Consider the following 26,491-nt stretch of genomic DNA (forward strand, 5'->3'; position numbering starts at 1 on the left):
GTCACCACATCTCCACTAATGCTACTGCTGCATACGCAGAGGTCAGGGACTACATTACATTACTGAATTTAGAAGTAACGCTACATTATACCTGTCATTGGACATCAGAATTCCTTTTCTATGGAGATGATGTCCCATTTAAGGAATGTTCTGCAAAAGGGGAAATCAGAAATGGGACAGACAGGGTTTCCACAAGCAGGTGGAATATGCCTGCTCTGCGCAATTGTACTGGTTGAGCTGAAACTATGGAAGAGAGAAAGTCTTTTAGATAACCAGGTCACGAAGGCTTTATAAGTAATAACCAACACCTTGAATTGCCTCTGAAAACCTGCCAATAATCAGTGCAGCTCATAGGGCAAAGGTACTACATGAGCAACATGTGGCATGCCCCTAATTGCCTGTGTCACTGCATCCATATCCAGCTGTAGTTGTGAGGTAGATGAAAAATTGCCATTAAGAGAAATGATAAAATACTTTTGAATTATATTTTAATTAACAAGAGTGATGTTTAGCAAGCATTAACTAATATTATAAACTGGCTGAATGTGATAACCTGTGTGCAATTCTATGAAGAAACATTTTTACAAGAGGTGCCAACCAAAAGTCACAAATGGTGTAAGATATTACGCGTGTAGGGGAATGTGGTTTTCTGCACATTGTATAAACTTCCCTTTTTCCTATGTGTGTGGTCTCAGGACATGAACTTCTCTCTTTTAGTGTGTTAAAGGTAGATAAGAAGTCATCCATTAGGTTAAGCGTGGGCGGCAAGCTGTATAAAAATGATACCCTGGAAATAACCCAGGGTTCAGAATTTGTCATATGAATATTCTTTGCACCTTTGCGCAAATAAAACCTGTTTTCTCCAACCCTTCGTGGTCTTGTCTTCTGATGTAAGTATCGTGGTTTTTCCATTACAGTTGAATGGCAGCTCCATGTATATCACATTGCAGTAGCCCAGGCATAAGGTGACTAAAGCATGAGTGGAGTCTAAAAAAGAGCGGTACTATTGGAACATAGATTGGATTTGTGTGAAGATTTTTCAGCGGGACCTGTTTCTTGAGCAGAAGCTGTGCATTCACGAAGAAACCCCCCCCCCCAGCTGTGCACAAGTCCTGAACAAGCAAGTGCAACCCAGTTCAGGACTAAAGATATCCCTGTCTCTGGAGAAGAGACACAATAACACATAGCCACACAGTCTTATGAACCTTGAACTTGGCTTCTCCTCCCTCCAGGTTTACACCACCTACAGACCTTTTTATTTGTGACAGACTCCCAAATACAATAACCAGACATTGAGGGTACTGTTTATAAAAAGCACTAACAAAGCCTTCCAACTGCCTTCCCCAAGTCCTTCCTAGGTACTGCATGGGTGCAGTGAAATGAAAAGGGATGTTTACATGCTGTTCCTCCATTGGATTCTCAGAAGAAAAGACTGGCGATTGCAAAAAGAAAAAAATAATCCACAAATTTATGATAAATATATTTATATATTTATTTTTCTTTCACGATAGACACATGTTCTATGGACTAGAAAACGGTGGTCCAAACTGTCTCAACTACAAAAAATAAATCTTTATATGAAAAATACAGATACAGTGTTATAGATTAAGCATTCATGTTAAACACAGGGAGTGAACAAAAATCTCAGTAATGGAATCTGAAACCTTGCACAACCTAGATGTCAACAAAGATCATTTAGATTACAGTACTAGGAGTACAAATGTATCGGAGTTCTCATTGGCATAGATGCCCAGCTAATAACCATCAACGATTTTGGAGGTGTGGGGAGAGATTGCTGACCTGGTGTTATGCCATCTTGTAAACACTGAAATATTAAAGTATACACTGATTTTGGCACTGTCATAAGGCACAATATCTTAAAATTAACATATTTGAGGAAACAGAGGAGGTGCTAAAGGCTAGAAGAAAACTGAAAGATAAGTGACCTAGCTTATATTTGGAGACTACAAATGTCAAGTGTTCCTTCTCTGATGTGACTTCATGCTTGCATTTTAAGCTTGCTAGTTTGTATGCTTAAAAAGAGTGTAATTTGAATAGAAAAGCAAGTTTCATGAGCTGATGCCTCTTTTGTATAGGTGGGAAAAGACACAAGAGCCCTCGAGGGCAGGGTGATTATGGAACCCCCTTTAGTTATGGTTGGTTCTTAATTGGTGTTCTGTTCTTCTAGTCCAGTTCTCAACCTTGACAAATTTAAGATGGGCGGACTTCAACTCCCATAATTCCTCAGCCAGCATGCTGGGAGAGGGGTGCAATTCTGGCAATATGCTGGCTGGGGGATTATGGGAGTTGAAGTCTACCCATTTTAAAGTTGTCAAGGTTGAGAAACAATGGTCTTATTCATATTTATTGTTTTTTTTGTCTGTAATCTATCCAGAGTCATTAAGGAGTCAATAGCCTCAAAATTTGATAAATAAAATAATAAAAAACATTGTGAGTCAAGAACAGTTGTCGCTGCATTTCTGATGAACCTGCTGTTTGCCTTTTGACAAAGGAGCCTACCCTCAGTGCATTTCAGAAAGACTCTGAATCAGCAATTCCCATCTTAGACAACAAAAGAAAGGCAGGCCTATGAACACTTTGGGAAAAGAACCCACCTGTCCAGAACAAATATTTCAGAGAAACACAAGCAACCTTTGTTCTTAAGGTACATAAGGCAAAGATTACACAAACCAGGGCTCTTCCAATGGTATGTAGTGTAGCTGGAATGTGACTTTCACAGCTCCTACGAAAATAAATACAGATAAGTGTACAACGAACAACCTGACCCAGTAGGTAAGCAAAAGAAAGTAACTCAAAACTTTCCAATTTGCGGTCTCTGTATTTCCAAACACCACGGCTCCAATTCTACCGATCCAGCGTGAGTTGATACCAAAAGAATTAAAATTCCATCCTGCCAGTACTGGAAGTGCTATAAAAAGAATTTGCAGATACTGCTGGAAACAAATCTCTTTATTTTTTTAAAACCTTTCCTTTTTCAGAAGCTTTGCTTATGTCTATCAGGTATATAGCAAACTGGAGTGTACTTGTGTATTACCACAGTACCTTTAACTCAGCAGTGTATCTGAATGTGGATTTGCCCTATGCTGAAAGGAAGTCACTGGATTGTTGTAAGTCAGTTTGGCGATTTCCCAGTTCTTCTTTATCCTGTCAGGTTCCAGTCACTGCTTTTCCCAGATACTATGCAAAGATTATAGAGTACAAAAATATCTAAAGAAATAAATATATATTATTTGTATGTTTTTACATTACATTTTACAGAGAAGTGCATAGAAAATGGGCAGAGAACAGAGAACCAACTTCTCCTCTGTGTTTGAAACTGGAACTATGACAACTCATATATTTTACCTCAGGCAAAAATGAAATAGTACAAGAATATTCAGCTTGTGAGGACAAAGCCCTTAAAGCAAACTTATCAGCCAACTTCTGTGAACTTTTTAATGTAAATACAGAGCAGGTACCAGGAATTTGAGAAATCTATAAATGGCTTGAAAAGTAAGACTATTTTAAGGCTGCAATTCTAAATGTACATAGTGGGATTTATTTCTGAGTAAAAATCGACAAGTTTGCACCAATCATTTAATTTTCTTTATAGCTTTCGTCATATATAAAATGGGCCAAATTCAGCCAGGCAAATGGTCCTCTTCAACTATTTCCCCCCCACTATACTACGTTAAAGAGTTTGCTGTAAAAAAGTATCCATTGTTATTCCAGAGCTTTTTCTTGGGAAAAAAAAGCTATTAGAGGATAACATTATTTAAGAAAAATCATTTAAAATAATTTAAAAGATGTATCTTCTCACAAAATGAAACTTGAATAATTGCATGGTCAACGCTATTTTTTCACTTTGATTCAAAATGGAAAAGTTGGAAAATGGAAACATTTAAAATGAAAAACTTCTTTAAGAATTTAGATAGAGCATGTGTGTTTAGCATGTGTTTTAGTAAGAAGGGAGAAGTTGATAGTGCAAAACAAAATTTAAAGGCTTGACTATTTTATAATTTGGAGAAGGGGCAAAAATATATTTATGTATAGGTAGGGCAAGAGGCACATGAACACTAATGGCCCTGCTAACACAGAATGGAAAGCTATGAAAAGCTTCCTCTGCTTTGTTTAGGATTTTAGGGCAACAGACAATTTTCACAGACTCACTAATGAAACACTGCAAAAGTCACAAAGCCTGCAAGAACCTCAGCCAAGAGGCACGAACCGAAATGTGGGATGACTTGGCACCAGTAAAATCCCAGCGGTAGCATTTTTACTGCCTGGGCTGAATGGTCAAGGCAGATAATTGTCTATTAAGTGAATGTCTCATCAGCACTACTGAATGCCAGGACCTCCAGCTTATCACAGGCACTTCAAAATGGCCATACTGCAGGAGTCTGGCCATCCACCGGTCAACATATGGTTCAGTTTCAGAGTACCTAGTTTCCAGGGTCACAAAAGGGGATTTTGGTGTGTGAACTGGGGTCTGATTCAAATCCTCTGTTATGAAACAATAGGAAAAGTAGACACACCTTTGCAACAAAGATCTTCAGAAGCCTTGATGATGAACTTCATCAAGACTCCCAAATGCTGCAGCTGCAGACTAAAGAGGCAACTGGAGCAGGTGTTGAGGTGAGCCACTGCTCCTGTTTTGAACCCAAGCAATGAGCGATGTGCATCCTGGGCTTGGGCAAAAAGTCACTTATCTCAACTCTCCAATCCCATATGCCCTGCCTCACCCCTCAATCCCCAACGATGATGACGTCAGCTGCCAGAATTATATTCCAAGAACATCCACTGGAGTCAGACAGCAGCTCTTGCTTACATTAACCTTCTTGCTTCTTGGAACCATTGGAGTCTTGCATTGTTAGCAGACCGCAAAAGAGCTCATACCAGAAAAAGGTGAAGCCGGTGGAGAAAGCAGCCTTCAATAAGCTTGGGGAAAGGCCCTTGAAGAATCCTCTGGGTCCCTCATCCAAGATTATCTGTCGGGTACAGTCCATGATGCTAGTGTATGTTCGAACCTGTCAGGCACAAGAAGTGAGTGAACAAGAGCAAAGATTCAGGCTGGGTACCAAGTCTTCTCGATATAACAGGGCGTTGGATTCAGTCTCAGTAACCGTGGGGGAAAAGTCATGGCAAGAAGTGCTATGTTAGTGCTCTCTCATGGAAACCTAATCTGAAGCACTGTGCAGTCAGATTATGCATATTGGTCTCCAGACAGAAAATGAGAAAAAATAAATCAGGAATAATATGCTTAAGAGCTATGGACTGAGATTTAGAAAACAGCCACCACAAACGGGCTAGTTGAACAAAAAAGAAACTCAGGACAAACATTTTTTATTGTGAAAGGGTATATGCTCAATATCTTGAAAGAAGAAGGGTGAATAACGGGTCACTAATTAGAAGTAAATCTAAGTTGTGCCTTATTACATGAACAAGATGTGGGAAGCCTTGAGTTCAGGCGCTCCTACTTCCTCTTTCGATTTTGCACATTTTAAAGCTACTAGGCACTGTGTATAACAAAGCAATCTGTCAAAACATGGGAGCTGAGCAAAAACACAATGTGATTCATTGTCATCCTTCTGCATGAAACAGGAAAAAAGGGGAGGAGAGAAAGCATCAGCTCCAGATTCCTGTTTAGAAATAGCTGGGAGGGGAGAAGCAATGGCTCCATTACAAGCAATACATCCAGCATATATTTGGAGGCTACAAGCATCAAAGCTACAGTTCTCAGTGGTGGCCAGAACATACTTCTAGTAATATCTTCATCAAAGGCAGTGTTTCACAGCCATGGCAATTTCCAGGTGTGTGGACTTCAACTCCCAGAATCCCACAGCCATACATGGCCATTGAGGAGAATTCTGTGAGTTGAAGTCCACACACCTGGGAATTGGCATGGTTGAAAAAACACTAAAATAAGGGGGGGGAGAGCAGGTGAGGTAGAACCCCTCATTTAGATATTGCATAAAAAGGGAGAAAGTCTGGTCGTTTCAGCTGATACATTCCACCGCCTTCATACTGCCTGATATATTTGCCACAGAAAAAGAGAAAGAGAGGAAGGGGAACAAGAAAGATTTCCACAAGCCAAATCCCCTCTCACCTGCCCAAAAGCCGCCCGGGCTTGCTCAAAGCCACCCACTTGCAGTCGCTTCTTGAATAGGTCAAAGGGATATGTCAGGGTTTTGCTGAGGACACCAGCACAGCTTCCACACACTAAGTTTCTAATATTACCTGAAAAACCAAGAGGTTAGAAGGGAAGGGAAGCACTCCATAGCTAACTCTGATCCCGCCCTTCAAAGCTCTGGACTGGTCAACCTAAGAGAGGCCAGGATTACCTTTATGAAAGGCTCTCAATGGGTTCCTCTAACTTACCGATTTTACTCTTACAATTTTGCTGACAATTGATTTCCAACCTTGAGGCAGCAGACCTCTCTAAGCCCAGCTTAGGGACAGACAGCCCTCGTGGTATACCGGGAGCTCACCTGCCCCCTTTGCCCTGCCCAGCCCCACCGTTGGCACCAACCTTTCTTCATCTCTTCGCTTGGAACAATCCAGTTGTACAACCTCTTCAGGAGACTGTAGAAGGAAAACTGGAAGCCGGCATAAGGAACAATGGCAATGATGGTTGGGCTCAGCCCCCTATAGAAAGTCAGCAGCCCTTCCTTCTGGTACATGCTGACCACAGCGTGGCGGAGGTTCCTGTAAATCTAAAACAATTTAAGAAGGAGCATCTTTCCTTGACCATGATCCAAATTTTTCTCTCAATATGGAAGTTAGATTTCAGCTATGCTGTCAAAAAGCTTCAACTGTTAAGAGGTGTGGCTCCTGCTAGTTATCCGAACTGGCTATCTCTCTCTCTCTTAATACTTTTGGTCATCACTGTATTATAGATAGTTGTATAGCCAATCAGATGTTTAGATTTCTCCACCTATTGAATCCTTCCCAAGGACCTGGGATAGGCAGGTGTTGTTCTTTGATAGTCTTAGAAGTATTGTTGTTGTTGTTGTTGTTATTATTATTATTATTAGTAGTAGTGGTAGTAGTGTAGTAGTAGTAATAGTAGTAGTAGTAGTAGTAGTATATACACATGTGAAATCACAGCTACCAGTTTATTAGATGGTATTGGCCTTCATACCCATCCAGTTCTTCCCAAGAACAAAGGATATCTTAATGTATTAGCAGATGCCAGCAGTCTGGATATTATTATTCACTTTTCTACTCTAATGAGCACTCAAGATGGCTAAGAATTTTTTAAAAAGAATGTAAAACTTTAAAAACACATCACAATAAAATCATTATTTAGAACAATTAACCAGTTAAAAGCTTGATGTGTGTGTGTGTGAGAGAGTGAGAGAGAGAGAGAGAGAGAGAGAGAGGGAGGGAGGGAGGGAGGGAGGGAGGGAGGGAGGGAGAGAGAGAGAGAGGGAAGCATCTCTACAGATTTCCTAAAGAGAAGCCCCTCTGCCATGTGCCAGGCATAAATCTTTGGCAGTAGAGGCCCTGTGCCTTTTTGTCACGACCTGACAATCCCCATGCTACCCTTTGCTCCTCCCACATAGTTGCCTTCTCTACAGAGTAATGAAAAGCAAAACGATCTATTATGCAAAGTACACGTATCCGTGATTCCTATCTGCATAGTAACATCTAGATTTACACAGCTTATTCTGAATGCATAATAATCTTTCTGCGCAAAAGAAAGGATTTCTGAGCATGGAATTTCAAATTTGCATAAGAGAAGCAAAGATTATTCCTATAGGGGAAATGTTAACATGTATTTAACTTCTTAACTTCTTAAGTTAAAATACGGGATTTTCCTGGGTGCACAGTGACAGACTAGGAAAAGGAGCAGCTTCTTTACAGAGCTGCTGACAGATAAAGACAAAGTGACCACCTGGGATCTCAAGCTCTTCTGTCACTTTGCCCCCAAATTCTGCAAACTAAAATGGTTGGATTCAAACGTATTAAATGAAAATAACTCTGCTTTGGTAAACAAGTGATATTGATTTCACATTCTGTAAACCATGATATATATTGGTTGCCTATTTGTCAGGCTGCTTCTCTATCAGGTTTATAGCTTTTCTCAAAATGCAGCTGTTTATCAAAGTATTTTCCTGACTGTACCTATCACGTCCCTTTGGGACTATCTCGGCAACTCCAAGCATTCCTCCTAACCTTGCCTGTCAGTTCCCTGACAGATCAACCAAGAATCTTGTGACACATACAGAGGACAACCCCTTCTATGAAAGCTTATGCGATAAAAAATGCACTGATCTCTAAGTGCATTGATCTCTAAGATCCCCTAAGACTCTAAGTAAGCTGGAAACCAATCAGAATGGTGTCATTTCATTAAATAAATACTGTGGGGGTAGAGTAAGGAACCAAAATATTATCCAGCTGGCAAGAGCAGAATTAATATGGAAGCACTGGGGCTACTTTCATTCATCTTTTACCTTCGGCTCTCCTTGGGCAGCCAAGCGAGTCCGCAGCGTGTCAAGAGGCTGAACAGTCACAGTAGCAGCACAAGCAGACAGACCGCCACAGATAAAGTGCACAGTGAAGCCACGAGCATCATAAGATGTGCCATGGTGCACCAGCTTCGTCAGAAATTCGAAGCTGACAAACTTGTAAAAGAAAACCAAAACAATCAGAGATTTACACATTTGATTTAGGAGAACCACCGATCACACAAGGATATTTTTTAAAAAACAATTTCTGTTAATACATGTGGTCCAGAAATTCAGGTTTTGCATCCCTGAAGTAATTAGTTAGGACACTGATTTATCTTTTCACTTATTTCATTTACAGTATTTAGGAGGTGGATGTCTCTGGAAGTCTGTAAGTATCAGTAGAGCTGAACAATTGGCTAATTTATGGCTCAGTGGGCATGGATCCAGTTAATATACTTAATGGTTTAATATGTTACAATAGCTGAACCCTAATAACTGGGTAAACCCTGCCTCAATTAGTACTGAGTTAACATTCTACATGAATATACCCAACATCTGAGAAAGCATAATTTTTAGACCACTCAGAGTTATATCAATTTACAAACTAGTATTCAAGATAGATTAAATATTCAAAACAAGAAGAGGCAGCTGATGTGCTTCTCATCATTTTGCAAAAATCATCAGAAGAGTGATTTTGAATTTCAGGATCTGAGATGAAAAGTTGTAGTAGGTAAGTGAAATCAGAGAAAATAGAGCAAAGAGTTTTTGGACTCTAAGAGAAGGATTGATAGAATATAAAAACTGGACAAAACAAAATAGGGTAATTAGTCTTGTGCAAGCATGGGGATTCTGAATTCATATTTAAAATTACTTAAATTAACTCATTACCTGAACAGAAAGTACATGAAGAAAAGTTAATACGAAATCCCAAGTATTGCTAAGAATGAATCTTTAGTCCCAGAATCATAATATTCCATGATAACAACTCAATTGTGTCATATTAATTCTAAAAAAAATTAAATCAGTTTTTGAAAAGGAACATAGAGGACAGCTAAACAGATTACTCTGGAAGTTAAGAAAAGTAGCAATTTTCAGGCTGAATAGATAAAATATTGTTTGGTTCTCACCTGGACAGCCCCATAATTAATGGAAAGAAGTTGAGCAGGGACGTGACCTTTCCAAAATGCAGTGACCCCTTCCTCCTGAAAAATCTTACCAGTGGCCTGCCAGATACTGTGATACTTCGCATGTGGATTTTTGGAGGAAAGCTGCTCTATCTGAAGCTGAAAAATGATAGCATGAGTATACTATATAATACTTATGTGGAAAATTTAAGACTCCAAAATGTCTTAGGGCCATGATATTTATCATCAGAAAGAGTGTCTTAGGCTACTGCCTGATATATACTTGCTTACCTGGGAATAATCACTATTTGCCCTGGCAGGAAATATATAAATACAGGTAGTCCTTGACTTACGGTTCATTTAGTGACTGTTTAAAATTACAACGGCACTGAAAAAAGTGACTTATGTTCATTGTTCACACTTATAACTGCTGCAACATCCCCATGGTCACGTGATTTGCATTTGGATGCCTGACAACTGGTTCGTATTGATGACGGTGACCATTTTTTGTGACTTTTTGACAAGCAAAGTCTATGGAGAAGCCATATTCACTTCACAACCGTCTTACTAATTTAACAACTGCAGTGATTCACTTAACAAGCATGGCAAGAAAATTCATAAAATGGGGCAAAGCTCACTTAACAAATTTCTAGTCAGCAACATAAATTCTGGGCTCAATTGTGGTCGTAAGTCGAAGACTACCTGTTATTACTGTGCTACTTTAGAACAGACATAGGCCCCACATAGCCTTCCAGCAACTTCTATCACCTGGAAGGTCGCACACACAACACTGGCCTCTAATTTCAGAAGGCTCACCCCAAAGGTGTGCCAGTTAGAAAGGGAAAATATTAGACTACAACACATTCCCCAAAACTTAGAATATGCAGAAGGAAAAGAATCATCTTTTACATAATTTTAAAAACCCTGGAGTAAAAACAAACCTTCAACAGCCCTAAGTAATCATCATTGGGCTTCCTTGCCAAAACTGACAGTGCAACACCCAAAGAAAAGCCGCTACACTGAATTGCACAATACAAGCACAGGAGCAACTATGCTACCATAGATCAGGCAGAAAGGCTTTCTAGTCTAGTACACTCTTCCCACAGGGCTCCTCAGATGCTTGTGGAAGTCCAGTCTCACAAGCCAGATATGTCGGGAAGATTGCCTTCCACTAACTTTCTCCTACAAGCCACCTGCCTCCGATTCCATATAACTATCGTAACTAGTAGCTCTTGGATAGCTGTATCAGTGCCTTCAAGAACCAGCTTCTGTTCCTTTAAACGAGGGCCAATGAAGGAAGGAACATACAGCTGTGTTTCTGCCTGGATGCCAAACCTTATGCAGACAGCAGAGGAAAAAATAGCGGGCTCTGTAATTGGACCCCAATTAAATAACCTCTGGAAAGGCAAAGCTAATGACCAAACCAGCTCCTTCCTAGTAGTGGAAGAACGGGAGGGGGGATGTCCAATGTCATAAAGATAATACCTGAAAGCGAATCTTGAGCACATCAAAAGGGCCGATCATTGCCCGAGTGACCAATCCGGAAGCGGATCCCGCCGCTGCTACTTTCACAGTCGAAAGGGAGCTACACTCGGAATTCGGATCATAGCCAACCATCCCTCCCTACAAGGCCTACGGACCTTGCTCTCCATCCACGCCCTCGGGGCACCAATACTGAAGGCAAAGAAAAAAGGAGGGGTCGGACTGAGAGCGGACGCCGAAGAGCTTTGGGGTGGGGTGTCAAACAACTCGGGGGTCTTTACAAAGAGAAAACAGAGCATCTGAGCATGTTTAAAGTTGCATTCCCCCCGAAGAGCAGCGCGCCGACTTCGCGTGGTCGTGACCGTGACCGAACACGTGTCCTCAATTAACCTGCCCAGCGGCTAATTTGTGGCTGCCTTCAAGCAGACGCTGCAGCACCCAGCCCAGGTTTCCGCCTTGTTTCCCCCGCCCCCGCCCGGGAATCGCGACCCTCCCCCGGGGCCCTCTTTCGGCTCCAGCGAGGCTCACCCAGACCGCGGCTGCCCACGGCAACGAAATGCGGCGACCAATCGGGGCGCTGGCAAAGATTCAACCTCGCTCCACCCGGGGACCCGGCGGCAGGTCTGAAGGACGACCTCACGCCGCTCTCGCTTGAGATGACAGCCGCCGGGCTCTCTGGGAAATGTAGTCTGCAATGCCGTGATGCGTGCTTATGCCTCAGGATCGAGGCGGGAGAAAACGGGGGAGCAAAGGTTTTCTTTTTTTAAAAAAGGGCTCCGATGAATGTGTGTATGCGGATGAATTTTAAGTGGTTCGGAATTTATTTCTTAAGAAATAGCCAAAGAAACCGCACAACCCGGGAAAAAAATAAAATATAGATCCTTCCGGACTGCTGGACGCCACTCCCCGGTAATTTATTCTCGTCGATCTTCAATAAAGAAGTCTGGTATTTCTCTGGAAATATCTGTACATGGGACGGCACAACAAGCCTTTCTGATTTTCTAGTTGCAGGGATGGGAAAGAAGATGTAAAGATGTTAAATTCCCTGTTTCTTGTGCGCTTTTTATTAAGGCGTGACAGCCATGCACAACTTTTGAAGAAGCTTTTTCCCTGCTCCCGTTCCACATTGCCGTGTATATGTAATTTGGACATACAGTTTAAGTTCCATATCTATCAAAGGATACATCTGTTCAGAGAACGAACGAAACGAGTATCCCTGTCATTTCCACCGTATGTATTACCTGGTGAAGCTACCTCAACAAGCAGCCCTATCAGAGTTTGAGTTTTTATTCCTAACTCCAGGCTGGGTACCCCCCCCCCAAAAAAAGTATTTAGCTGTGCGTAATTTGTGTTATTGAACTTGGTACTCTTCAACTGTGTTTGATTTTAATAAGATCTGATTTTATAAGAAAGAGTTGAAATCCAAAGCATCTGAAGATGCCAAGTTTGGGGAAAACTAGTGCAAATCAAAATTGCCACATGGCTAAATTCATATATCAAACTAAGCTAGTACAAAATTATCAGTTTGCGGAGTAATGTGTTATATTAATACATTATTCAATAAGGTATGGTTAAACAAACTAGCATAATTAGAAATCCAGATTTTTGTGTCTCACTCATCAAACCATTATTAAATAAATCACGGTAATGCTGGTGTGACAGCTTCACGCTTCATAGATGATCTGGAATCAGTGAACTATCTTGGCATCTTTGAACATAGTATAGAAATTGTATTGCTTTGAAGATATTGCACAATTGTAAAGTAGGATTCATTGCTTTGAAGAAGGGGGAAGCTGTGACTTGCCTAAAAACCTCTGCCATATTGAGGAGAGGGGGCAGTCCCAAAGTATCATTACATCATGCCATTTAAATAAAATAGCAAACAGATTTGTGAGAAGAGGTAAAATTTCTTTTCAAAAGTAAACCATATCAATCAGAAAAGACTGTGGACAATGCACAACAGAGTAAAAAACAACACAATCTGAAAATATTAATAATAAACCATCACTTTAAAAAAGAAACCATAGCGTGCTCAGATGCTTGTCCTTAATGACATCATAAACCAAAGGCTCACTTTAACAAAATGTTTTTAAGAGCCTTCCTGGTTGCAAGGAGAGCTGGAGCCTGGCATCTCACCTGGGGGAGCAAGTTCCATAATGTTAGAGCTTCCCCTGGAAAAAATCTAGCTGACAACGTTTTTCCAGCAAGATTCTTAGTAGCTCTTTCCTTGGAATTCAGACTGGATGGGCAGAATCATGTATGGCTAGACAATCCCTGAGATGGAAAGAGAGTCTGAGGTGTATGTTTATGTGTGTGTGTAGTAGTTGTACGCTGCTGACCCCAATGACCCTGGGCATTGTAAGAAGAAATCTGTCCACTGTCCTCGTATATAGAGAGGCCAACAAAAAATCTGTCCTGTTCACTACAGTCATCTCGCTACCCATAAATCCCTGAAGCCTTCATAAACCATGAGATACAGAACAATGTGGCTAGCTTTATATAATAGCCTACGCTAAGGCAAAAAAACAAAAACCACCTTATGGCTTACCACACTGAACTTGAACATTGAACCACAAGCCTAGATTTAATGTCATTCACAAACCTTGAATTTGTTTATGAAAGAAGACTTCATCTTTCCAGACTGGATTGAGAAATCCCTTCTCAATAGTACCAGTTCAGTCCAAGAGTTCAGCTGAATACATGATGAGCCAACCAGGGTAGAGAATAATGTAAGTACAATTCCGGGGATCTCCGTGACCTCAGCTTAAGGCCTGAAGGCAAGACGCGCGCATTGCTTGAATTAAAGTACAGATAGTCCTCAACGTATGACCACAACTGAACTCAAAATTTCTGTCGCTAGGCAAGATGGTGGTTAAGTGAATTTTGCCTCGTTTTATGACCTTTCTTGCCACAGTTGTTAAGTGAATCACTTCAGTAGTCAAGCTAGCAACACAGTACTTAGGTGAATCTGGCTTCCCCATTGACTTTGTCAGAAAGTCGCAAAAGGGAATCACATGACCCCCAAAACAGCGCAAGTGCCATAAATATGAGTCAGTTGCCAAGCATCTGAATGTTGATCATGTGACCATGAGGATGCTGCAATAGTCATAAGTGTGGAAAACAGTCATAAGTCATTTTTTCAGTGCTATTGTAACTTCAAATGGTCACTAAGTGAAGTCATAAGTTGAGGACTACCTGCATTGGCATCTCTGTGATTGGAGACCTCCTGGATGTTGCATCAGAGGAGAAGGGCACTCATGGTAGATTACTTCTGTTAAACCTCCCCTTCAGACTTCCAGCAGACTCTGAGGCCTGGGGATCCTAGTGTCTACTACACTACATGCCATATCAAGGCCCTTCCTTCCATTCAATGTATGTCTTGGCAGTATTAATGCCCTGTCGATGATAAATGCTTATATGCTTCCCATGAGACAGACACCCCAGATCAAAACCTTGTGGACTGAACTGAAAATATATGCTAGTAATCTAATAATGAATCCAAATGCATTTGTAGTCCTAGGACAGGGGTGTCAAACTGCCGGCCTACAGGCCGGACACATCATCAGGAAGCTGCGCCCACCCCATTGCCGGCAATGGCAAAACCGTCCTGATACGTTGTGCGACGTCATGTGACATCACAAGTTTGACATGTCTGTCCTAGGACAAAATTTCAATGATTGGGCTCTAATGATCACACCTGCTACACAAAGCACATGACACTCTTCCAATCCTGAAGATAATAGGTTTCTTCTCACACATAGGTCAAGCAATAAAAAAATCAAACATTGCAGATCTCTGACTGGCTTAAACAGCCTTTAGGTCAGTGGTTCTCAACGTTTGTGTGAAGGCGACCCCCGTCACACAAACGTGCCGCGCATGCGCGGCGGTGCCCCCTGAGGGGGAAAAATGGCGGATCGTCTTGTTTGGCGACCCCCAAGAAATGGTCGATCGACCCCAAATGGGGTCGCGACCCATAGGTTGAGAACCGCTGCTTTAGGTTAACCACCACATTCTAAATGGGGCCTTTGACCCCTCCAGTGAAACTGACCTATCTATCTGGCTCCAGAATTAGTGCAATTTGTTACATAATTGTTTCTAGGGACCTTCTCCCTTATGTCAAGGCCCTAGAAGTTATTCCCAAGATTGATAGTGATCATCTCTCAACTGTGCTTTATTTAAACGTTTTCACTCAGGGAACACATACTGCTACCAATCCTTATGAATGCCAGCAGGAAGAATTTACCATTGAGCTAAGTGGACCCCATATTTAAACCAAATGATAACCAAGCTATTGGCCTCAGATCACGGACACTTTTGGAAAACTATAACACCCATAGCTAAGAGCTCCACCAACATCCAACCTATGGTAATGATGCATCCTCAAGGCAACGATAATGCCACTCCAAATCATGATTTGACCAGGACTGTGTTAGTGGCAAATCTCCCTCTCCCCAACTACCACTTACCAGGCTTGTATATCCAACGCAGCATCAGCTGCACAGGATCTCCTGCAACAGAAGAGACTCTATCAACAACAACTGGCATGCAAGAAAAAGAAAGCCATGAGAAACAACTGGGAACATCTCATTCAGGCAGTCAAACCCAAAGACTCAATTCCAGCACATGACATCAAACTCCCAAAGCAATGGTCCATCCATGGTCGATTGCCATATCCCCACAGAGACTTGGGAGGCACATTTTCAGGAACCATACATGGTCACTCTGCAAAAAATGAAAGTCCTAGGACCTAGCCAAACTATAGAAAATCTGACAATGTGACAATGAGAGAGATTAAGAAATTTGCTCAACTAAGACCAGGAAAGGCCACAGGAGAAGACCCAATCCTAATCCAGGGGCCATTAAAAAATAACTTGAACTTCTGGACTCCCACTCTGGTCTCTTGCTCTTTACCTGCGTAGACACCCATGGCCGAATCCCCAAGGATTGGGGCCTTGCAGTCATTGTCCCCATACACGTATCTAATCAAAGTGCTTCACATTTTTTTTAAATGTTGAATGAGGATTATTTTTTAAAAAATTGGATTTGGTAAGGCCATCCAATTCTGGGAGTATACAACCAGTCCAATACATATATTCAAAACATAACTAAAAACCTCAGGACTGCTGGACCAAAATGACATTCCCTTAACCCTGCTCCACAGCCAGTCTAACAGACTTCTGGAAAGCAAAGAGAAAGGGACCCCTAGTATCTCTGGGAATACCACTCCAGAGGGCTGAGACTGCAACAGAGAAGGCATGCTTCCATAGTCCCATAGGATGACAAATTTAAGTGATGGGATTTGGAGAAGGCTGACTTTGCCTGAATGCCTATATTGCAAGTTTGTTGTTGCTGTGGTTACTTAAAGTCTATTTAGAGTATTGGAAGTACAGGCTCACTGGTAGCCAAGATTTAAATGTCAGCCATATGCCTTCTACTGCACAGCTAACAATTTAAGGAACAGGTAAGTGCATGTTTTTCCTTTTTAAATATAAGCTTGGATGGATATGTCATCTAGACAGTGATATTTGCCTAAAATACATTTTGCATGCTGAATGGAACATAATTTGCAAGCAGAACTCAGCAAAGATCACATTGGTAGCAAGCTTATCAAGTGCACTGGAAATACCGTTTCAAAACAAGTTTTATTTTTGTCTTTTAATTTTCCTGCAACATTTCTAGAACTGGGGGTGGTGGTGGTAAAGTATAAAAAAGTATCAATTCCATTCTGCAACAATGCCCAATCAAGAGTTTCTTTTTTTAATTCGAAATCAAGCAGACAACAAGCCTCTCTAACTTGTTTGTCTGATGGGCCCATCTGAATTTCAGAGTGTGATTTGCTCAATTAACATCATTGTGACCGATCCACAAAGTACACGGGCTGAGTGTGCAAAACACACTAGATAAAATGTGATTGGCTAATTTACAATTCAGCATGTCCTGTGAACGTAGCCATTTGGTCATCCAAACTAAAATATTGTAGCCTTTACCTCAGAATTACAGAAACGCGTACCCAAGGTTATAATCTGATTTCTTGAATTCAAAATTGTCTCTGTTTTGAATCTGGGAAAAGTTTAATTAAAAAGCTGGTAAAATCACAAATAGGCCAACCCACAGACCAATCATACAAATACACCTATTGTATGATTAGGTGTATTATGCAAATTCAGGAAACTGGTTGAATTAAACATAGTGTAAGAACATACCACATGCTGCGTAATACTTGGTTATTTAAGGAATAAATAATCTTAATTGGATAAAAGTAGAGAAATTCTTCAGAAAGGTATGCCTTTAATTTCTAAGCCATTCTGTTAAAATTGTAGCAGTGAGGTTAAAGCCTTCAATACAAGATTAACTGAGAAAAAGCATTCTCCAAATTGAATGACACAGTATGTATTTTCATAAAAACCCATAATAGATGATGCCTGTCCTCCAAAACTGGTCCTTAGATATAATAAATTTCTCTCAGAATAGTAAGTTCTCTGCATTCAAGTAAAACTGCTAAAGTGCCTCTTCTTCTTTCTAGCAAAGCCATTTTCAAAACCTATGAGAAACCAAGGGATAGATAGCTGTGTGCAGCAAGGAATCATTCTGGATGAAAGCATGAAAAAACTACAAAGCTGTGGAACTAGCACATAGTGAGGCTAATTTTGTACCCTGATCAGATAAACAAACACACATATACACTCAGGCCCCAATTATCCCTGGTGACAAAGCGCAGAGGTACCAGAAACATAGTAGTCCTTGACTTACAACTGTTCTTTTAGTGACCGCTTCAAGTTACAAAGGCACTATAAAAAAAGACATTTTCATCAGTTTTTCACACTTACGACTGTTGTAGTATCCCCATGGTCACATGATCAAAATCCAGACACTTGGCAACTGACTTGTATTTATGTTGGTCGTAGAGTCGTATCATCGCCTTTTGCGACCTTCTGACAAAGTCAATGAGGAAGCCAAATTCACTTAACTGTGTTACTAACTTAACAGTGATTTACTTGTGGCAAGAAAGATGGTAAAATGGAGTAAAACTCACTTAATAACTCTTGCTTATCAAGGAGATAAGCTCAGCATGCTTTTCCTACTTTATGTGCTCCAAAGGGAAGCTAGAGTAATAATTTTAATTTAAATCAATGTTAAGTTTTGATCTGATCCTTCCCACTTCTGAGATATAATCTCAGCATGTTACTATAATATCAAACCCCCACTGATTCTTTAAAATGCGTTATTTGTGTTAATAAAGAAGACACTGATATTCAAGTGAAGAATTTGTTGTATATTTATTATTCACAGTTAATTACTATCTACCAAATGCTGCTGCGTTAACGGATTACGTACATAGGCCTGTTTTATTTAAACACTGATTTAATATATATATATACACACAAGACATTATGTCTGCAAGGCTGCATGATATACACCAATTCCAAAATAAGAAAAACAATCAAATGGTCCAAATGTAGAATACCATAATTCCTTTTCCAATAATTTTAAAAAAGAAAGTGGGGACGGGGGGATGGAGAGAAAGACAGGTAGCAAGAAAAACATGAGAAATTAATAGGCTACAGAGTAGCTCACTTTCTTTTTTTTTCACCTGCTGAGAGAAATGGAAATATAAGGCAGAGTCCATCTCAGGAAAAACACCTGTAACACTTAGTATAAAAAGGCACCCACCAACACAGGGTTCCCCCCACCCCGATCTGGGCAGAACAGCGCTTTTCTGTAAGGGAAGGTCTCTGTGGTAGTTTTGGGGGTCTGTTACTAAGGTAGAGAAGTTCCAGGTATGCGGCTCAACAGAAGGAAATAAGGTAACCGGTTGGCACAGGAGCTCTGCAGGTGGCTCTCCCTGGTCTTAAAGTCTAAGTCATTCATAATATTATGCATGGCACCTATGAGTTTTATCAGGATAAAAAGTTGAATACAATCTCTCTTCTGGGATTTGAGAGTAAGAAAGATGATTCTTCCAGCTACAGTAATACTGGTGTAGAAAAATGGGGTACTGCTGGAAGGTAGTCACTGATTGCAACTGGGGGTCAAGCCAACTCGGGAGAAGACTGGACTGCTCCTCCTCAAGCATTGGGGTCAACCATTCGCTAGAATTAAGGCCAATTTCTTGAGGCCTGACAGTCTTTAGGGAAAATAATTTGGAATTTCACCCTAGGCTTTGTAAAATATGCCATTTTTCTCCCCCAAACTGGGGCAATTTTCCCTCTCTTATTCAAGAACCCTAGGCTGTGAATTTTGGAACATTTTATGCCTTTTTCCCAACTAGTATGAAAAATATCAAATGCTTATACGTATCTTAAAACTTCATCTGGTAAATGGAGATCTTTTTTAAGTAATAAAGTTACATTCCTCTCATTCAATTCCTTAAATATTTACATAAAAAACAGGAACAAACTGAAAATTGTGAGCTATTTTTTTTTTAAAAAAATAGGTAACGAGGGAAAGGCACTAATTAAAAAAACAGAAGACCATACTCAGTCACATGATTAAAAAGAAAATTAAAAGCCGTCGTGGTTAATGAAAACACGATCTGGTTGTAATGCAGGTTTTCTCAGAAAAATCCTACAACCTATTTACCATCTTCCCCTCTGCTCCACAGCCGTACAACTTTCAGACTGAAAAGCAGTGAGGAAAAAAATTAAGACCTTATCTTAGGCAAAACACTGAAGGTAGAAGGATAACTGGCGTGTGTGTGTGTGTGTGTGTGTGTGTGTGTGTTTAAACTGGCTAATGTATTTGGCATTCTTCTCTCAGTCTCTTCCCGAAGACTGTTTGCATGAACAGCAGATACCAGCAGAGCTTCCTCTCTTCCTTTCATGGCATAGCATGGACTTCATTTAGCAATAACACTTCATACATTGATGCACTGGTGTTGAGGAGAAAAGGGACCAATGAACAAAAAGGGCCACCCCAGAAAGAACCAAAGAAATCCATTTTAATTTAAAGAAAAGTTTTGGTGCATAAATTGGACCCTTCTCCTGTCCCCTCCCCACAAAGTTCCATTCTGAGTGAAAAAAGTGTTCCCCCTCATGCAAACCTGAGGGGACTCGGTTTTATGGCCTGATGACTGGAGATCTCTGGCTGTTGTTAGATTCTGAATGCGGACTGTACTGTTTTTCCTCTTTCCTTAAATAATCTTTAGCCATCTGCTCTAGATGCTCCGGTTCACGGGAGTAACGTAGTTGCGTGGAAACATGCCTGTTTGTCCGTGGCAGGCTCCTTTCCACCAGTTGGGGTCAGAATTGTCAAGGACCTGGATAAAGTCTCCCCGGCGAAAGCCCAGCTCTCCCTCTTCCTGAGGGTCGAAATCAAAAAGAGCCTGTACGTATGAGGGTTGCTGCAAAGAAGAGAACAGGGAATTAATCGAGGCCTCCAAATTGCTCGTGTTTTTTTTTTGTGTGTGTGTGTGTGGCATAAACTATGCAGTCTCTAGCCTACAGTCCGTACATCTGAAGCTGTTGATACCGAGAGATGACTACAAACAGCGTCTTGTTTTTTGAGTTAATTCACTCAGTCATAGAAACTGCAGCAAATCTTACTTCTATAGCAGTGGTGGCGAACCTATGGCACCGGTGCCAGAGGTGGCACTCAGAGGCCTCTCTGTGGGCACACGTGCCGTTGCCCCAGCCTTGCCTCCCCCCGTGACCTGCTCATCTCCAGCAGCCCTGCTGAAGGAGACTCGCCCCAGAGCGTGGCCCACATGGAGCAGCGCAGCCAAGGACATGGCAGCCAGGCAGCGTAGACAAGACTCTGCCCTCACAGCCCATCATGCAGTTGATGCTACAGAATGCGGGCAGAGGGTGTGGCCGCCATAGTACTGCTGGGCTGCCTGGGCGATCTGCGGCAGGCCCTGGAGGCAGTGAGTGGTCCTGTGGGCAGGTGAGGCAGGGGATAGGGGGGCAGACCAGGAGGGTGGAGTGGGGGCAGGGCCAGTTTTTGGGCACTCGGTCTCTAAAAGGTTCGCCATCACTGTTCTATAGAATGCTTATTCTGATATTCATAAAATGTATATCATTTTATATAATCATTTTATACAATCTTATAACCAACTACGGCTTTAAAAGGTCTTATGATAAAAAGAGAGCGGCATTTTTGAGTTTTCGAGGTTGTGTCTAAAATATGAAATAGATCTACGAGGTGGCGCAGCAATTAGAGTGCAGTACTGCAGGCCACTTTAGCTGACTGTGTTCAGCAGGTCAGCGGTTCAAATCTCACCGGCTCAAGGATGACTCAGCCTTCCATCCTTCCGAGGTAGGTAAAATGAGGACCCAGATTGTTGGGGGCAATGTAAATATATATATACATTGCTTACTGGTGTACACCGCTTAGAGAGTGCTTGCACTTAAAGCGGTATATAAGTCTCATAAATAAATAAATAAATAAATTGGGCAATGACGTATTAATTCTGTATCATTTTACTACACAGATGTGATTTTGATACACGTGAGGGCTGCTTTAACAACAAAGGCTATTCATATGAACCTGTTTCTTTTCTTCTTTTTTTTTAATCTATGCAGGTAGTCCTCAACTTACAACCATTTGTTTAGTGATAGTTCAAAGTTACAATGGCACTGTAAAAAGTGACTCATAACCGGTCCTCGCAATTATGGCAGTTGCAATGTCCTTACAGTCACGTGATCAAAACTCGGGTGCTTGGCAGCTGGCATGTTTTTACATGTGATCACCATTTGCAACCCCAGTTTGCTTCTGACAAGCAAAATCAATGGAGGAAATTGGATTTGCGTAACCACAGCATGATTCGCTTAACAGTTGCAGTGACTCAATTAACAGTGGCAAAAAAGGTCATAAAATCAGTGTTATTCACTTAACAACCGCCTTCTTAGCAATCTAAATTCTGGTCCCAATTGTGGCCATACATCAACGACTACCTGTCCAAGTAAAATTTTAATGGCAACAGGAGGATTCATGTAATCCAGAGATGAGAAAACTGTGACTTTCCAGGTGTTGCCAAATGGCAACTCCCTGCATCCATTACCATTGGCTATGATACCTGTAGCAATGAGATAATATAATTCAGAAACAACTGGAGGTTCCCGGGTATGCTACCCTAATGTAAATTTGAGCTGTCAAAATGAAATTTCGTCCTTATGCATCTTCATGTGTCTACTACCTCTTCCTCTCTTTCCCTCTTTCTTTTATATATAGCTTGATGAGGAACTTTGTACGTGAGTTCATGACACAAAATGAACGAAAGGTTATTTGCGGTTTTACTCTAGCAGACAAGACTATGAGAGGTTAGGTCTTTTTATACAAGTGGCTCATCTAATAAACTCTAGAACCTGAAGGGTTAACTACGCACAAGTCACAAATAACTTCACTCCACACCTTTGATCAGATTCAGATGAACCAGCAGGGATGCTCAACTAATGTCTGCAATCAGTAACGGACTGTAGAGATTCAGTCTAGCTATGACAGTAACAAATCCTTCTTTTAGCAAGTGATTCATCTAAGCAGAAGCTGGTATTCCAACTGTTCTTGCATTTCATCTAAACAATCCAACTCAAGGTTAAGTGGTGGCTGACAGAGCATTGTTATCATTTGAGGCCCAATGCCTTCTGCCTTTCCACCCTGGTTGTACACAACTATGGATCTCTTGGACAAAGGCAGTCAGACAACAAATATCCATATACTAGCAACCTTGAGACTGGAGTAAGATAAAACATAGTACATAAGTCTCAATCCCTAAAGCTGGCTCAGAAAGTTGTCATGGTCCTTGGTACTGAAAGCCACTAAGAGATGCAGGGAAGGCCAGACTCATCTGGGATGAATGGTCCACCCTCCTCTCAAGTCCTCCAAAGGTCATCAGCAAGTACAACCAAGGCTATCTCAGTGCTGTACCCCGGTCCAAGCCTGACCCCGTCTCTTTGGTTACTTCCTGTCTCAGAGCTGTTTTGATAAACCATGGCGCTCTAGGAAATCCACGTGGACGGAGCCTGCAGCCATGCATGTCTCAAAAGGTTACCAGCTATTTCAGAAAGAGAGTGTGCTGTTGTACTTTTTTATTATATAATTTTTTAGAAATCCTTGAGGGCCTGGCTTAAAGAATGAGTTATGTATTTTTTAAAAAATAGTGTCATTATTGAAAACAGAATAGCTCCTAACACAATTTATCCTCCTAAGTTACCAGGGTTTTTATCTATCATTCATGGAACACTCCCCCCCACACACAGGCTAAAAAAGACATTCATACAGGTATTCATAAAAAATAAAAGTAGTATTATGATTAGAAAAACTCCGAACATTTTCTTACCTGAGGCACTTGCTCAATGTCTCGGAGGAATATCTGTTGATTCCTGGAGACAGAGGTTGATCTGTGATAGTCTACCAGCTCATTCAGAGAATTGAACTTTACCACCCAGAGGAAATACTTGCCGGCACCGTCTCGGAGCACCTTGAAGTGCTGCACATCATTTCCAAATCTAAAAAGAAGGGAAAGAACATTCCAGATGTACTCACTGCTTTAATATTTCTCCCAGGCAAGGAGTATTCTTGTATTCTATATCTTCTTGCACATCTACAAGGTTAATCTTCAGCCAAGGGATATGCACATTGGGGTTTTGAGGATTTCTAGACATGAGGTGGCAGTACAAGCCAGCAGTCAACATTACAAGTCAAGAAAATAAGTGCATATAACTTATGAGAAATGGAAACTCTATTAATTTTTGCAAGTCTAGAAATTCTCATTTATTACCCTGTATTAGCAAAAGCTGAATACCAGTACTTAATAGTTAAATCCAAGAATTAGTCCAGTCTGGTTGGCCAAGGTCCTCCCCCCCTTTTTTTATCTGTGTTGTTCTAAGCCATCCACAGTTGCTAAGGAGTCAGGCAACCTCTAAATGTGGATAAACAAAAGCAGGATCGGCTATTAAGCCTGGATATTAAAAGAAGCCCACCCCATGCCTTCTTTTTAAATTTTAAAAGATTGCACGACACAAAATTGATTCAGCAAAGTACTTTATTTTTCTGTAAGGCCACAAGCAAAAAAATATTTTCTGAATGCCTCTTTTGGTAGTGAATGTACTTGAATTAGAAATAGGTATATAGCTATGGATAACTGTTTACAATTTTCCTGTGGATCGGATCATGTATCACTTTGGACTGGAAGACAAAAAGATGATCTGAATCCTCTGGCACAAACATAGCCCTTATCTGCAACTTTTTAACTCTGGATCTTAGGGTTGCTTTACATAAAGCACTTGAGTTTTAGGAAGTTGCTGAGTGTGCTAAATTCATCCCCAGTGGGCTGAGACATGTTTTTTTTCCCTTCATAATCTCTACTAGTATGTCAGTATTCAAAGAGGACCATGAACCAAAAAACGTTCAGAATTGCAGAAAGTTAGCAAGTTTTTGACTATGAAACCCTAATACAGCCATCCTTGCACTGGAGGAAATTTTTTAAAACTGCCTTTCTTTTTTGTTCTAGTCAATAGCTATTTCAATAACAGGAGTTTCAAAGATTGCAGCCAGCCAAATCACATTAAGTCAATCCAAAAGTAATACTCACTTGACTGAGAGGGAAAAATCACCAGGAGCACTTTCACTCTCTCTGATGAGGAAGGCACCATCATGTCTTTGTTTACCCAACATCTCCTCAGCCCTTGCTCGAGGAATCTTCCCAAAAAACCACCTGCGCACAACAGAGAACTGAAAATTAAACCCAATTTAAATTACACGGAAAGAACAAGTTTGGACAGGCTTGTTCCCGAGCAGCAACCTGACAAACAATATCAGCTAAACTGTTTTTGGAACGGGAACACAGGCCATAACTGTTTTAAGTTGAGAAATGTTGGCATGGTGCCATTTTCAGAATTCATAATCTAGTATCCTTATACATTCTGAGGCAGCATGGAATCTTAAAATGTTAAAAGAAAATCCTTAGCTATGTTTTAAAAGCTGAGAAAGATGGAATTATACGAATACAAAAGATTCTTGCCTAGTTACTATGTAATACTTGGCGTTAATAAATGTTCTCAATTCTCCAACAAACTATATCTATCAGTTTTGCTGATGAGGTTATATCAAGTTTCCCGTCATTACCAAATCAGCATTGTATGGAATGGTGGAATATCTACAAAAATATGACAAGCAAAAGGAGAAGAATCAGTAAAGGTTCTAACCAAGCAATGACAGCAAATCTGGAGAGTGACGCAGTTGACAATAGATTGGGAAGAGGTCAATCTATATATCAGTAACAAAAAAAGGAGACTAAACAGATTGTGCAAACTATTGTACACTGTATTAATTTAAACACTAAGAAAAATAATTCTTAGATTCATCCAAAGCAGCTTAGACTTTACATGGAAACGGAGATGACAGATGTTCAACCTGGCTTTAGAAAAAGTGAAGGAAGACTAACATTGCTATTGAGGTACTTTGGATAATTGAGAAAGCAAAGAATACCAAAAAGAAGTCAGAATACATTTCATATTGAGCTGAAAGGCCTCCAGTTGTGTTGATTATGTCAAGATGTTGAGCGTACTTAGGAAAATCTCAGAACATTTCATTGTTTTAATGTAAAACCTATATATGGATCAAGATGTCATAGGCCAATATGGCAAAACAGGTTGGCTCCAGGTTGGCAAAGTGAGACAAGTGATATACTCTCCCCCTATTTATTCAATCTATATGCTCAATACATACTACACTGGGGTATGGTAGATTGGAAAAGGATGAGTCAGGGTCTAAAACTGGAGAAAAAAACTTCAATAATCTGCATTATGCTGATAACAGTAGCCTGATTGCTGAAAATGCAAAAGATCTACAAACTCTAGTAAAACAACTCAAGAAGCACAGTGAACAAAACTGGACTAAAATTAAGTATAAAGACAACCAAACTAATGACAACAAATACAACAAACAGCGTTAGGATGGACACTGAAGATATTGAAGTGGTAGATAACTTCTGCCTTTTAGGATCAACAATTAACAGTAAACAGTTTCACTGAAATGGTTGTACTGCAACATAACCTTCTTTTTAATAATCAGAGCTCTGACAGGCAAGTTTAGAGATTAACTGTTTTCAGTCCAAACTACAAGGCAGTCTGATAAATAGCACTTTCCCAATACTCGGGATGTCCCACAGAAAAAGATCAAGACTTGCTTTCTCTTGTTCCAGAGTACAAGACATGGAATTAAAAATACAGGAAGGTGGATCCTGATTATTAGGGGAAAATCCCTAACAGTCCAGAGAGACTGTGGTTTGTTTCACTCAATGTGTACAAGCAGAGATTAGATATCCATCTGCCTGCGATGCTTTCACTTGAATTCTCAAACTGAGAAGTTTGGACTTGATGGTCTAACAGTCCCTTCCAACTCTGTGCCTCAATGACTCTAATCATCACTTGCTGTATTGAACTATAAATTGTTAATCTAATTTGGGATGGCATCGTGATTAAAATGTTTGAGCTA

At 40.7% G+C, this 26,491-nt stretch overlaps 2 protein-coding genes across 6 annotated transcripts in view; both read right to left on the reverse strand.

The window, feature by feature from the left end:
- Positions 1-1,467: 1,467 nt before the first annotated feature.
- SLC25A19 (solute carrier family 25 member 19) lies at positions 1,468-12,037 on the reverse strand. Of its 2 annotated transcripts, XM_039342918.1 has the most exons (8): positions 11,588-12,037; positions 11,063-11,251; positions 9,581-9,736; positions 8,457-8,627; positions 6,530-6,713; positions 6,107-6,237; positions 4,897-5,027; positions 1,468-3,228 (listed from the first exon to the last, which is right to left on the reverse strand). In XM_039342918.1, coding segments are annotated over exons 2-8 (906 nt in total). In that variant the 5' UTR covers positions 11,195-11,251; positions 11,588-12,037; the 3' UTR covers positions 1,468-3,227. The 2 variants fall into 2 exon arrangements, with proteins under 2 accessions (XP_039198852.1, XP_039198851.1); XM_039342917.1 differs by lacking the exon at positions 1,468-3,228 and having other exon boundaries at positions 3,677-5,027; positions 11,588-12,032.
- A 6,274-nt stretch (positions 12,038-18,311) lies between these two features.
- Positions 18,312-26,491, reverse strand: part of GRB2 (growth factor receptor bound protein 2) — an 83,504-nt gene continuing 75,324 nt past the window's right edge. For all 4 annotated transcript variants that reach the window (XM_039342927.1, XM_039342924.1, XM_039342926.1 and 1 more), the window contains 3 exons: positions 24,588-24,710; positions 23,334-23,502; positions 18,312-20,399 (listed from right to left, as the gene is read on the reverse strand). In XM_039342927.1, coding sequence (XP_039198861.1) covers positions 20,214-20,399; positions 23,334-23,502; positions 24,588-24,710 — 478 coding nt within the window. In that variant the 3' untranslated portion in view covers positions 18,312-20,213. The remainder of the gene's footprint in view (positions 20,400-23,333; positions 23,503-24,587; positions 24,711-26,491) is intronic.

The sequence above is a fragment of the Crotalus tigris genome, unplaced genomic scaffold, assembly GCF_016545835.1.
Source record: "Crotalus tigris isolate CLP2741 ecotype Arizona unplaced genomic scaffold, ASM1654583v1 scf7180000017814.3102382, whole genome shotgun sequence".
Lineage (NCBI taxonomy): Eukaryota > Metazoa > Chordata > Lepidosauria > Squamata > Viperidae > Crotalus > Crotalus tigris.